The sequence below is a fragment of the Rhinopithecus bieti genome, unplaced genomic scaffold, assembly GCF_001698545.2.
Source record: "Rhinopithecus bieti isolate Rb0 unplaced genomic scaffold, ASM169854v2 scaffold_44774, whole genome shotgun sequence".
NCBI lineage: Eukaryota > Metazoa > Chordata > Mammalia > Primates > Cercopithecidae > Rhinopithecus > Rhinopithecus bieti.
Genome location: NW_016819032.1, coordinates 776,306 through 790,625, shown reverse-complemented (window position 1 = coordinate 790,625; position 14,320 = coordinate 776,306). Strand labels below are relative to the sequence as shown.

Genomic DNA, 14,320 nt, shown 5'->3' with positions numbered 1-14,320 from the left:
GAGGGAAAGAAAGAAAGGGAGAAAGAAAGGGAGAAAGAGAGAAAGAGAAAGCAAGAAAAGGAGAGAGAAAGGGAGAGAGAGGAAGGAAGGAAAGAAAGAGAGAGAAAGAAAGAGAGAAAGGGAGAGAGGAAGGAAGGAAGGAAGGAAGGAAGGAAGGAAGGAAGGAAGGAAGGAAGGCAGGCAGGCTACAGGGAAAGAGTAAACTCTGAGTTACGTTTTAAAAGATGAATAAGAGTTAGCCTGATGGACCAGAGAAAGGGAACACAACACAAGGGAAAAAACACTATGTGCAAAAACCCAAAAGAATGAGAGTGCAAGGTACTGCAATGAAGAACTCCAATGTGCAAGAAATAAAATATGTGCATGACAGCATGGTGAAAGTTTAGACTAAAAGATAGGCAGGTCTCAAAGAGATTTTATTTATACTAACACTGTGTAGTATTAATAAAAGGAGAGTCAAATAGACCTAGGGTTAAACTCTGGTTTCTAAGCCTAATTGTCTGATTCTTCCGAAGGTCACCTAACCTTTCTGAGCCTTGTTTTTGTCATGTATGAAATAATACTTACCTTAAAACAATGCTTTGATGATGAAAAAGAAGTACCACACATGAAGCATTTAGCGTGTTCTATGGCCACTAGGGTAGCACTAGTCAAAGGTCTAGCCATAAAGGTAGAATACAGTGGATTCTCCAGGTGGCCTTTAACATTACCTTGAATGATGATAGAAATTAGAGCAAGATAAACCACATGGCACAGTCTTTGAGAAATGAGAACAGGACCTCTAAAGTAAGTAGGTTGTAGTCTGCACATTACAATTAAATTAATGCAAACATTGTCATTTTCAAATGTGGAATCAAAATCTTAATGTCAGAAGGTACCTCAGATATTTAAATCAAACACACACACAAAATATAAAGTCAGAGCACTTACATACAAAATATTTTTTCTACTTTCATTTTTCTTTGCACATGAACAGTGACAGATATTTTTTGCTACATTTATTTGTGAACTGGGTTTTCTCTGATTTTAAACAACTCATTTTTTTTTTGAAGTTTTCATCAACATTGGACTCATCTAAACAAGTCTGGTCATGGTGATAACATAGCTTAAAGCTGGAGTTCTTTTTCCAAAATTTAAAACATATTTCCAAAAAATGAAATTTCTACATTGACAAATAAGAGTTTATTCTTACTGGCTCATAATTAATTGAAGTAATAACTAGGAAAATTTCTATGAAACAGGGAAAAGGGAAAGAGAGAAAGAAAAAAGCATTCTCATCAAAATGAACCAAGACAGGAGGAAGGCAAAAATGCTAGTGAAGTGGCAGAATATAACATAAAATACATATGAAAAGAGTTCATTCTCTATTTGTTATGCATATTGATTACAACTTACATTGCAAAATGTTTAAATTTAATACTTCATAAGAGCAACTTAATTACCCAACTGCTGATTATCACTACTGTAAATAATACCTGACTTTCATGTTGAGATTTTTGTTTTTTGGTTTTTTTTTTTTTTTTTTTTTTTTTTTTTTTGAGATTGAGTCTCGCTCTGTTGCCCAGGCTGGAGTGCAGTGGTGCAATCTCGGCTCACTGTAACCTTCGCCTCCCAGGTTCAAGCAATTCTCCTGCCTCAGCCTCCTGAGTAGCTGGGACTACCCGCGCGCACCACCACACCTGGTTAATTTTTGTATTTTATTAGAGACGGGGTTTCACCACATTGGCTGGGATGGTCTCGATTTCCTGACCTCGTGATCCACCTGCTTTGGCCTCTCATGGTACTGAGATTATAGGCATGAGCCACCGTGGCCAGCCTGAGTTGGTTTTTCATATTGCTGACTACCTCTGGGTACTGTAGTTAATAAAAGATTTACAAATTATATGTGGGCCTTAGAGTCATCATTACCTGTAGACCCAAAGTTTCCTCTAGTAGATTTTCAGAAAACCAACACATGGGCTTCTTCTCTTTTTTTCTTTTTTCTTCTCTCCCGCTCTCCCTTATTTCTATCCTTACTCTCTTCCTTCCTCCCTAATTTACTTCCTTATTTTTTCCTTTCCTCCTTCTTCACATTTTTAATTTACAAATTCTTTCTTTCATCCATTTATTCAAAACCATTTACCAAGATTAGATTATATAAGAGGCTGATAATAAATAGAAAAATAAGAAAACTCCACTTGATTAACAACAGAAGACACTGCTAAGCAGCGTGATGTTTTCTATTTGTATAAGAGTTGTTGAAAGAAAAGACACCTGCATAGGGGAAATAGTAGCCTCATAGAGAGTTGTTGGAAGCATGAATAAGATTTTACCGTTGAAATAAAGGCAAGCATATGTGAAAGGAAGAAAATAAAGATATGGAGGAGAGAACACAAAGGATCAACTATATTGCCTGACCTTTCATCTTTCCTTCTTCTCTCCTTTAATATTTTCTAAATAATNACAACAGAAGACACTGCTAAGCAGCGTGATGTTTTCTATTTGTATAAGAGTTGTTGAAAGAAAAGACACCTGCATAGGGGGAAATAGTAGCCTCATAGAGAGTTGTTGGAAGCATGAATAAGATTTTACCGTTGAAATAAAGGCAAGCATATGTGAAAGGAAGAAAATAAAGATATGGAGGAGAGAACACAAAGGATCAACTATATTGCCTGACCTTTCATCTTTCCTTCTTCTCTCCTTTAATATTTTTCTAAATAATGACATGGAAAGATTAATTGGTTTTAATAATGTAATACTATCTGTAATTTTTTTTTTTGAGAGAGGGTCCCACTCTGTCACTCAGGCTGGAGTGCAGTGGCACAACCACCGCCCACCTCCCTGGTTGAGCAGCCTCAACCTCCCTGGCTCAAGCCATCCTCCCAATTCAGCCTCCGGAGTAGCTAAGATTACAGGCAAAAGCCCCCATGCACGCCTAATTTTTGTATTTTTTGTAGAGATGGAGCTCCACCATGTTGCTCAGGCTTGTCTCAAACTCATGGACTCTAGCGATCCACCCGCCTCCGCCTCCCGAAGTGCTGGGATTACAGGCGTGAGCCACCATGCCAGGCCCACTATTTATAATTTTTAATACTATAAAACAAACTAAAATTGACTGCAGTCTAATATACAGAAGCTCCCATTTGCTTTGGGCTCTGACCATTATTCAGCTTGTATTCTGAAACTTTCATAATTTTAGAACCAACCGGAATTATATTAGGAATTCAAATTTGACCATAAAAAGTCAGGTTGTTTTGTTTTTTATTTGCACCAAGCGCTAATCTAGTATTACTATCCTTCCACCACCAGTGGTCCCATTTTTGATGATTTGTTGTGATTGTGGAGGTGCTCCTCGTAGTGCAGCTGGCTTTGAGCCTGTTCCTGAATGTTCAGATGGAGCAATTCATTCATGGGCAGTAGAAGGACCACAGCCTGAACCCGGGGTAAGTGCCACATTCTAATAAACAGCCTTTGGTAGTCACTGAAATTCAGTCTTTACACATGAACCAAGATGGCCACCATCACTCACAGTCTATGCTGCTTTTTGTGCTGAGAAAGCTAATGGGGAAAATGAAGAGGAATGAAAAGCACAACAAAATTAGATGGAAGTAACCAGGGAAGGTTTTCTAAGTGAAGTTCAAATTTTAAATGGATTTCAGCATTTCCTAAATAGTTTTTTTTTTTTTTTTTTTTTCAGAAATCTGAGGTAATTTGAGAATAAACCAAATGTATGACTATAGAAAGATTACAGTCATTGGTCATTACAAATGGCAATGTTGTTTCCTGTCTTTTAGGTTATGACCACCGTCATACCACAAATACCACCTGATAATGCAAATATAATTGAATGCATTGACAACTCAGGTAAGAAAAAAAAATTGTTTAACAACTCAAATGATTAGGAAGTCTGTTTTCTCTCTTTGCATATTGTTTTTTGATGATCTTATTTTTCTTCAAAAGTGTTTACATCATTCTTTTTTAAATGAATAATTTGTAAACTAAATGGCAAAGAAAACCTACAGTAATTATTATTCTTATATGCTGCATTTTAAAAATTTTCCTCAACCATCAAAGAGTACTTAGAAGATGACCAAATTAGGATCTCTATATATGCAGAAGTACTGAATTGTAACCATGAGTAAGTTTTAGTCAAGATTTTTAATTTGATAGAGCAAATTTCATTAACATACATACACACACGTATTTCATACACATATATACACTAATTCAAATTAAAGCACAACCCAACTAAAATAGACCTGTGCTCATTTATTGAGGCTAAAATCTTTATACACAATTAATTTAAGAATTCAAAATTGCTTTGACTTTAGTGGCTTACTATAACAAAGAAAAAAATTACACCCATTTTCAACATCATCACAAATATTACCTAAAAAATATTTGTCCAATTTTCTTTAATTCAAAGCAAGTAGATGAAACACTATGAAAATCTTTCAAAGCTCTCAACTGAGATTGTGTGCATGTGGTGGAGTTTCTTGTAGCACATGGGTAAGACTGTACAAATACAACTTGCCTTAAAACAGGAATCTAGACCAGTTCACAGGCAGAAACCAGGGAACAATTAGAATTTCACAGTAAGTGGATAACTACCACTATAATAAAAGAACAATTAAAATAACATCTCATATCTGTGAAAATAGTTGTATCACGTTACTTTTCTCAAGGTAAATAATACTATTGGTTAGCTTATTTTTCTCTTAGTCTTTTTAAACAGTAACCATTGTTTTCTACTTTAAACTCTAACAGGCATAGAAATGTGTATAACTTGTAGAACTGGAACTTATTCAAAGAATTGGACACAGTAATCTTTAAATATATTTCTCCACCTGATTTGTCCATTGTCATTAACAACACCAATGTCTTCTCACCTCAAAAGCAGAATCTCATTGTTAACTCACATTCACTAACATCAAAACAGTTCTCAAGACTTATCAAATCATCAAATCCATCAGTATTTATCTACGCATTTGTTCCCATTAAGTCCACAAACTTTTGCACAGATTTTGAACAAAGCACATTAAGAGGCACCAAGGACAATTAAAGCATGAAAAACACACTGTTCCCAAACTCAAGATCCTTCACGTACTAAAACCAGTGGATACATATCCCACTGACAACATTCATCATTCCATAGCAGTTCCACGGTCCCAGCCACCATTTTATCTCACCTACCTCAAATATTTCTTTTTATTTTTTTTAACTTAAAAAAGATGAAACACTTGACCAATTTGTGTATCATCCTGTGCAGAGGCAATGCTAATCTTCTCTGTATAGTTCTAATTTTAGTATATGTGCTACTGAAGCAAGTACCTACCTCAAATACAGTAACAGGCTTTCACTTACTCCTCACATCCAAGTGCAAACCCAAGATTCTTCATGAAAACCTTTCTCCTCACATAGCCATGGCCTCCTTTCTGAAAGCCAGTGGTTCTCATGTCTTTTTCAGGATGTCCTGTGCTTCTAGTTACACATTGGGGCATTCTTACACTATTTTTTTAACTTTCAGAATTTGAGTATTTTTCTTCCAATTTCCTTCAGGTTGAAATCAAACTCTCTAGGGCATAGATTTTTATAAGTCCTCTGCAGCCTTCACTTCCAGCAGAGAATATAGTAATCTCTCAACAGATAATTATCAAATTAACAAATTAATAATATCATTTTGAGCTCAATATTGTATTTATATCTCATTTCTTTATGTATCTTTTTATTTCTTTGTTCACAAATGCATACCTAAATGAAAAAATCATGTATTATAAGGCAAGTTGTTAATTTTTTAGTTTATGATAGACTAAAGAAAATAAACTTAATTTGATCAACACTTTTAGGAGTTTATACAAATGAGTATGGTGGCAGAGAAATGCAAGATCTGGGAGGAGGAGAGAGAATGACAGGATTTGAACTAACAGAGGGAGTTAAAACTTCAGGAATGCCTGAGATATGTCAAGAATACTCTGGAACATTAAGAAGAAATTCTATGAGGGAATGTAGAGAAGGAGGTCTGAATATGAATTTCATGGAAAGCTACTTCTGTCAGGTAAGGTCCCTAGCCACATGTCTTTCTCGCCATCCATGTGCCCGCTGCTCTTCACCCCAAGCTTTCACTAATTCCTAAAGGGGCTTGGTCAAGAGTCTCCTAACTAGATTCTCAGCCTTTGTGTCCAACAATCCATGCTGTTAATTAATTATAGATCTAAAGCTCTGACCTGAGCACTTTACTCCCCAACTTAAGAACAGCCAATGGCTCTCAGCTCTCTTTTGTTCATGGCATGCAATCCAAAGTCCTTAACATGTTAATTAAGATTGCTCACAAAATGAACCCTTCCTCTCATCTCCAATTACTCCTTGCCATCAACTTTTGTTGAGCACCTTTTGCTGAGCACCTTTGCCACAGACTTTTCATCTCCATGCGTTTGCGCATCCTGTGCTTGCATCCTGGAATGCTTGCATCCTACTATGTCTCTCAAAAACTCCTACCCATCCTTCAAGACCCAGTCCAAATATCACTCTCCCTCCAAAGTTTTTACAGTTAACCCTCTCATCCAAAATAGGAGTAATGTTTTCTCATCTCTATTTCTGCAGTACTTTGTTTACACATTTATAGAACCTATCATTGCTGAAATCTGTCAGTTTATATGTTTACCACCACTTTTAGTGTCTCATCCATATGTTCTCTACATTATATTGCCAGTACATAGTTCAGCTCTAGACACAGAGTCAATAGTTAATAAGAGTGGGATCAAGAGCCATAGTCTACTTCCAAAACATTGTAAGAATGAGCTGCAGGTGGTGGAAAGAGCATGAAACCTGGAGATGCAGCTGCAGGAGAATTAACTTTGCCATTCACAGGAAGAGATGTAATTGTCCATGGTTACACACCATGTGATACTCAACCTTCAGGAAGTTCCTGTCCCTGATACCAACTAGAAAAACATTTCTGTCCTTCTACATTCTGGCCTAAAATGGTTCATTAACTAACCTAGTGGTTGGTTTAAAGAGTGGCTGATATTTTTAAATAAAATATTGGTAAAAGCCTTCAAATAGCAATAGACAGTAATGAGACTTGTTGATAACCATAGGAATACTTATTCATATATATAACAAAATATTTTATATTATATTTTAATAACATAGAAATATCTTCCTTCCACTCTCTGATCAAATATCACTTTATCAGAGACCCCTTCCTTGATTACCCTATCTAAAAGAACAACACCCATCATTTTCTTTTTCTTTACCCTGCATCTGCCACCTCCTGACCATAGGCTTCTGTATTGTCTGTCTCACTCAAACAAAATGTAAGCTCTGTGAGAGAAGAACTGTACCTGGTATTGTTCATTATGCATAGCTAAGTTCCAAACACAGAGTGTCTGGCAAATAGCAAAGGCTCAATAACTTTTTTTTATATGAATGGCACAATGAGTTTGTTTCCTATAAGGTATTTCTGTTAACCTGAAAGTTTACAATCCACTATTATGAACAGCAAAGATGAAACAAAATCATATATGTCTTTGAACTTTTACTTTGAATTTAGAGAGATTATATTTTTTTAAAATGTCTTTGGTCACCTTTAATTTTGTAGAACAGACCCAGAGTCAAATTTTCCTGTTGCTGTGCTGAAAAAGCCATGTTGCAATAAAACTTCACAGAATCATCATATTCACTCCATCTGAAGGAAAGAAACAAAATCCTGAGTGAACTCAACTCGACTATGAACTACCTTTTCCAGTCAAAAAACAAAACAGCACATTTTTATGTCCTTCAAGTTCAGCATTTTTATATACCTCCCTCTAACTTTGTTATAAATAATTCATGCGTTTTTTTGTGTGTATGGTTTTATGTCCAAAGTACACAATTATAAATAAGTCCATCTAAGTAAATTTTTTAAATCACATTATTGGAATTATACTTAAAATAATTTTTAACCGAATTATTTCAAATAATTATAAAATGATTTTAAAGCATCTCTAGTAGATGTTAGAATCTTGTTTTATTTCATTCCTCTTTGGAAATGCTCTGGAAGAAAAACTAATGATAAAGGCTGTTCTGTTATTGCTAAATATGCATTTCTAATTTCATTTTCTCTTTCTCTATAAATTCAGAAAGCATATGCTTATGCAGATGAAGATGAAGGACGCCCATCCAATGACTGTTTGCTCATATATGACATCGAAGGTGTAGGTTCCCCTGCTGGCTCTGTGGGTTGCTGTAGCTTCATTGGAGAAGATCCGGATGACAGTTTCTTGGATACTCTGGGACCTAAATTTAAGAAGTTGGCAGACATCAGCCTAGGAAAAGAAATTGAATCATATCCAGACCCTGATCCTTTTTGGCCACCCCAAAGCACTGAACCAGTTTGCCTTCCTCAGGAAACAGAGCCCATTGTTAGTGGACACCCACCAATCTCCCCACATTTTGGCACTACCACAGTAATTTCTGAGAGCACCTATCCCTCGGGACCTGGTGTGCAGCATCCTAAGCCTATTCTCGATCCTCTGGGCTATGGTAATGTCACTGTGACCGAGTCTTACGCCACCTCTGACACTCTGAAGCCCTCTGTGCACTTTCACGATAACCGACAAGCATCAAACGTGGTGGTGACAGAGAGAGTGGTCGGCCCAATTTCTGGCACTGATTTGCATGGAATGTTAGAGATGCCTGACTTACGAGATGGGTCAAATGTTATAGTGACAGAAAGGGTAATAGCACCAAGCTCTAGTCTACCCGCCTCTCTGACTATTCATCATCCTAGAGAGTCTTCAAATGTGGTAGTGACAGAAAGAGTAATCCAACCAACTTCCGGCTTAGGTAGTCTTAGTATGCACCCCGAGTTAACCAATGCCCACAATGTGATTGTGACAGAGAGGGTTGTTTCTGGTGCTGGCGTAACTGGAATTAGTGGCACCACTGGGATCAGCGGTGGCATAGGCAGCAGTGGCCTGGTTGGCACCAGCATGGGTGCTGGGGGTGGGGCCCTGAGTGGAGCTGGCATAAGTGGTGGTGGCATTGGCCTGAGCAGCTTGGGAGGGACAGCCACCATTGGCCACATGAGGAGTTCCTCTGACCATCACTTTAACCAAACCATTGGGTCCGCCTCCCCTAGCACAGCTCGGAGTCGAATCACAAAGTACAGTACCGTGCAATATAGCAAGTAGTCAGGACCCCAGCTCACTTTTTCATAGTCATTGTGGTTTAGATCCAATTCCCACCACTATAAAACTAACAACGTGATTTATAACGCACAACTTCGTGCTCAGGTCATCTAGAAGCAAGGTGAGAAATCACAATGAGAAAAATAAATGGAAACACAGCTGCTAGGGGAGAGCTCTCCTTAGCGTTCGTAAACTTTTTTCTTATATGAGGACTAAGGAACTAAAACTTGAGGCAGAGCCTTCTTTGTGCCTGAGTGGCGTGTAGTCTATCTCCAGCATGTAACTGGCCTTACGACGGCAATTGGCATAATTCTCCTTGCTCTGTTTTGCTTTTCCATATAGCTCGAGCAAAATTTAAAAAGAACTAAATATGCAATATGTGTTCATGTCTGTAGGAAAAATCTAAAATGTGTGCCAGATGCCCTCAGTTTCACAGATAACATAAATAAAAATTTTAAAAAAAATTTTTTTTAAGTTTGACTACATAGTCAAGTCCACAAACCATCAAGCACTCCTCCTTAATTATTGCACTAGATAAAATAAATTTCAAATTAGGAAGTGTTTCCTGGGAGGAAACTTCCATTAGAGAGTGACAATAGGATGAGGTTTCTTCAGGGTAAACTAGCAACACCTGAGCCTGAATCTTAATTTGGGGTCTCAGTTAAATCTCCTGTAGAGTCGAGGATTCTTCTGATTCTAGTTTGTGTTTAGTGATAGATATAATCTTGATGAATATTGCTTACTGGTGAGGTTGAGGAATATCACACTCATCTTTCCCTTTACCACTGTGGTTTTGACTTAAGAAAGCAAAACTTCTAAGTTTACTTCTCGAATTGAAGCAAGTGAGGCCAGACATGGTTGTCATCACTAGTGGTAAATGACCTTCCAAGTAAGCAAATGGGAACTGAACTGTGTTTTCAGGTTTTGCTTTTAGTACGTGATATTCATTCATATCCAGCTCTTTATTACATAGCTCTGAAGTTAAAATGATTTACATAGGCTGAGCTGTGGAAAAAAAAAAAAAAAAAAAGCAGCAGCTTGCAGTATGCTTAAGCTTTGGGGAATTTTTTTTGTAAGGGGATTTAAAAAAATGTTTTTAGAGCATGTAAAATGTTTAATGAAGAAAGTTGGAAAAGAATTATTTTGTAAAGTAATACCATGCTAATTATTCACTTTTAGCACGTAAAGCAGTGGTTGCTTTAGCAAACCTCTGCTGCCCTTTTGCAGGGATCAATCAGGAACCTTTAACAGAGTTGACAATATTGTATTGGTAAGAGTGAAATAATAATAGATAGCCTATTCCGCTAGTTTATCTCACCCCCTAATTTTTCTCACTAGTATAAATTTTAAATTCCTGATTTGATTTGTCAATAAGATCTTGGCTTATTTATGCTCTGATTTGTAGGTAGTGTCCAAATTATACAGTATAACATATTTTTCTAGTTTCAAAATTTAGTAATGTCCTATTTATGATATACCATTTCTGTGTGTTTGCTATATAGTATTACCCAATTAAAATCTCTAAAAGAAAGCATTCTAAGGAAAAGGTAAATTTACTATTGCATGGTTGAGAAACTTTTCCTTTCTTAAATACAATGTTACTATAAGCTCACTAAACTGAAACTCTATATGACAAAATAAAACTAGAATAAAAATTTGCCCTGGAGTTGTGAATTATATACAACTTTTAAAGAATTTACCCCGATTACTCAAATTTCCCAGGAAATTACAAGGCCAAAGAATATTCGACTTCCTACACTGGTCAAAAGGGGATAGGAGTGAATTATTTAACCTAGAGCTGTTTTGCTCTGTATAACAGCAGATAAGGCTAATATTTTAAAGGCCACAGTATACATCTTCTTTTAACTCGTAGAACATGTAAAATTTTGATAGTCTGTAGTATGCCAAATGCAGAGGTATAAATAAAGTCATTCAAAGGGAGTCTTTTCTTTTCTGCCACTTAGGGGCTACATTAAGGATGGGTAATCTTTCCAGGAATAAAGTCAAAAGGTATTTATTAAAATATACTTGAGTATGCCTGGGTCCAGGAGTTTTAAGGAATAGAAATAATTATTAATGAATTAATTAAGTAATTTATTAAAGGGAATGGTAGCTGACCACAGGAAACTTGCTTGCTGTTTTGATATGAAATATCATCACAAGCCTTTTCTTAAGACGTCTGATATCTTCCAGAGATATTTTTTAGGTTGTCTTGCAAACAACAAAATCGCTGTCTTTAATAACTGTTGCCGTTAAAATCCGATGGTTGTTAAGATCCCCCCAATTTAGTTACATTTGAACTCCTAAACACTGTTAAACGATGGAAAAACAAGAAAAAAACATAGCCATATGAGTCATCTATCTTTCTTGGAAGATACTTTCTAACCAAACTTTTCTTCCAGGATTGCACATTGATGGGAAAAACAAGAAAAATTGAAGTATTAGTCATCTGTCTTTCTGGGAAGATACCTTCCAACCAACTTTTTCTTCCAGGGTTGCACATTGATTAGTCCTAAATTTTAAAATTAACTTTTAAGACATCAATGATTTTAGTAGTTATTTAAAGGCATGTCATTTTTCAATGAACAAGCTTTGGACAGAATTTCATTCTTCTTTTTAGATATTTACTCTAGATCATATATATCATGTCATAGACCAAGAAGAGATATGGAAATCATTTTATAAGTGAATACTATAATTAGGATTCAAGTTGAGTTTCAGATCAACTTGCTCTTAACAAAATGAAGAAGAAAGAGGTAGTAATTTAATGCTATGTATGTATGGTTTGAAAACAAACCACAATGTTTATAAAATATCTATCTGGCTTTCTAAAGAGGGAGTCTTTAGTGGCAAAAATCAGTGTATTATAAATACTTTACCATTTAATATCAACCAAAATAGCATCTCGAGCTAATTTTGATACTGAATTCCAGACACACCTGCTACATATTATTTAATTCTAAGCGTGTTGCCTGATGTAATTCTATTTGCACTGAAAAATCAAAAGAAAAAGTACATATTTAGGCATATTTATATATCTTCATCTAGACATCTGTTCTACATTTGTGCATAAAGTTTTAGCATCATAATTTTATTCAAGAAAATGTTCTGACAAAATTTTAATTATATGTCTTCAAAAATTACATTTTTTACTCTAGCAAGTAGATGTTTTTAGTAATCTAGGCAATTTATTTCTGAATTTATACCAATGTTTGATTGTCATGGTACAAAACATATGACACCCTTTGGCTTTTGCTGAAGTTGAAAGGCATTATAATCTTTACCATAAATGCCCATGGCTATTTTGGAAAGATATTTAAAACCCAAAACAAACTTTTAAAAGCATTTGCCTCATTTTCCCATGCCTATTTCATAAATTCCAACTTTTTTTTTTTTTACAATTTCTGGTATTTTTTAAGACCCATTTCCCATTGTACTAGGATACAGCAGTCCACAGTAGAGTGCTACTCTCCTTGAAATCAAATCTGTCTTCCACTTCCAGATTATTCAATTTATGTTAGGACAAATCTTGACAAGATCAACCTATTATCCATCAAATAATTTTAAAACAATGTGTAATCTTGTTTAATTGTCTACATTCTCTCCCCAGTTTAGCTGTATTTGAATTACTAAACACTTTATCATCAAACTGTACCTAGTCTAACTTATTTTTCTTTTGCTATCAGTTTTACAAGCATTTTAAAATTCTAATATTCATCTCTAGTGGTGTTTAAAGCAAGGTTCTTTTATTCAAGTTTCAATATAAACGTTTTTGGATTATTTGGGTGCTAGTTTCTTGCTTGGTTATCTGTTGTTGTTTTTTTTTAAAGTTGATTTGTAATTTCCAAAGAGTTATGCATAAAGCAATAAAATGATTAATATGCCTCCCTTATCTTTTCTGAATTGTAAGCAAGGGGAAGGTTTTAGATGGTAAAACCAAAGTTATCAAATCTAGTTATTATTATCATCCTGTATTGGAAGAGAGATAATTCTTTTATTTTCACAACGTTAAAATACATTTTCATTCTCCATTTCCTAGCTGTCTTTTTTTTAAATGTGTACTGAGAAACCTACTCTCTGGACCACTAATTACAGATGCTAGAGCCCAGTCTTGACCAGGTGGTTAGCCCCACAAATGAGCAGATGATGAAAAGCTGCATTTTTAGTTTTTATTTGATACTTGTAGCATCTTTATACTTTTACCTTTCTTTCTTTCATACTCTGCATTTCTATTTTTGCATACACCAGCATTTTATTTCTTTTAAAGTGACTTTTCTTTTTTGACTTTTAAATCGTACCCTTTCATCTTTACTGAGATGCATCTCCTTTTGTTCTCCAATGCCACTTCCAGACTATTATCAACTTCATCTTGCACAAAATCTTACCTCTTTCAGACTCGTATGATCCTTTCCCTCTCTCCTCTTCATAATGTCTCCACTTTTAATGAAGCCTCCAATGTCCTGGCCTAAAGTCTTTTGTGACTTTATCAACTTCTGAAAGTGTTCATAGTAACATAAACATCCACATGGATGAACCACCCAAGACCCGGATTCTCATTCTAAACCTCCATTTCCCCCCTCCACTCAGCTGCCATTTCCTTGTCATAACCTGGCATATTGGTACCTGGAATGCCTCAGTTTCTGCCTCTACAGCCTCTGACCATTTCCCTCTCATCCGTGCAGCTCATGGGCTCATGTTGTTGTCATTTCTCCGCTTTATCAAAGCTTCAGTGTCTTGACTTTCACCACTTTCTCACTGTCAGCTTCACCTCTCTGTCTAATCTAGCTTCATGAGTACAACTAGAGTCACTTCTTTGTGAATGCCTTCAACCTACCTTCCCTGCTTTCTGTCTCTCGTCCCAGACCTTTTGCCCTCAATCTCTGTCTCCACACAAACAGCCAAACAAATTATCCAAGTGAGCTGACTTTTTAAATATTAAACACTCAATCTCAAATCTCAGCATAACAGATACTTCCCTGAAATCCTATCTGCTTCTCTTATAGATGTCCCATCTCATCATACTAGATTGCTACTCTGCATCTTCTTTGTCCTCAAACCTCCCACACCCCCTCTTCCCTTCTCATTCTTTGTTGATGACCTAATCCTATTGTTCATTGAGAAATCAAAAGTCATCCATTTCAAATGCATTCATCTTCCTCTGCAAAACCTCC

The 14,320-nt window shown here is 36.0% G+C and overlaps 1 protein-coding gene across 1 annotated transcript in view; it reads left to right on the top strand.

Annotated features, from left to right (window-relative positions):
• The window catches only part of DSG1 (desmoglein 1), a 39,288-nt gene extending 26,255 nt beyond the window's left edge, over positions 1 to 13,033 (top strand). The window contains exons 12-15 of the mRNA XM_017858042.1: positions 3,289 to 3,422; positions 3,774 to 3,843; positions 5,826 to 6,034; positions 8,100 to 13,033. Coding sequence (XP_017713531.1) covers positions 3,289 to 3,422; positions 3,774 to 3,843; positions 5,826 to 6,034; positions 8,100 to 9,152 — 1,466 coding nt within the window. The 3' untranslated portion in view covers positions 9,153 to 13,033. The remainder of the gene's footprint in view (positions 1 to 3,288; positions 3,423 to 3,773; positions 3,844 to 5,825; positions 6,035 to 8,099) is intronic.
• Positions 13,034 to 14,320: the final 1,287 nt, after the last annotated feature.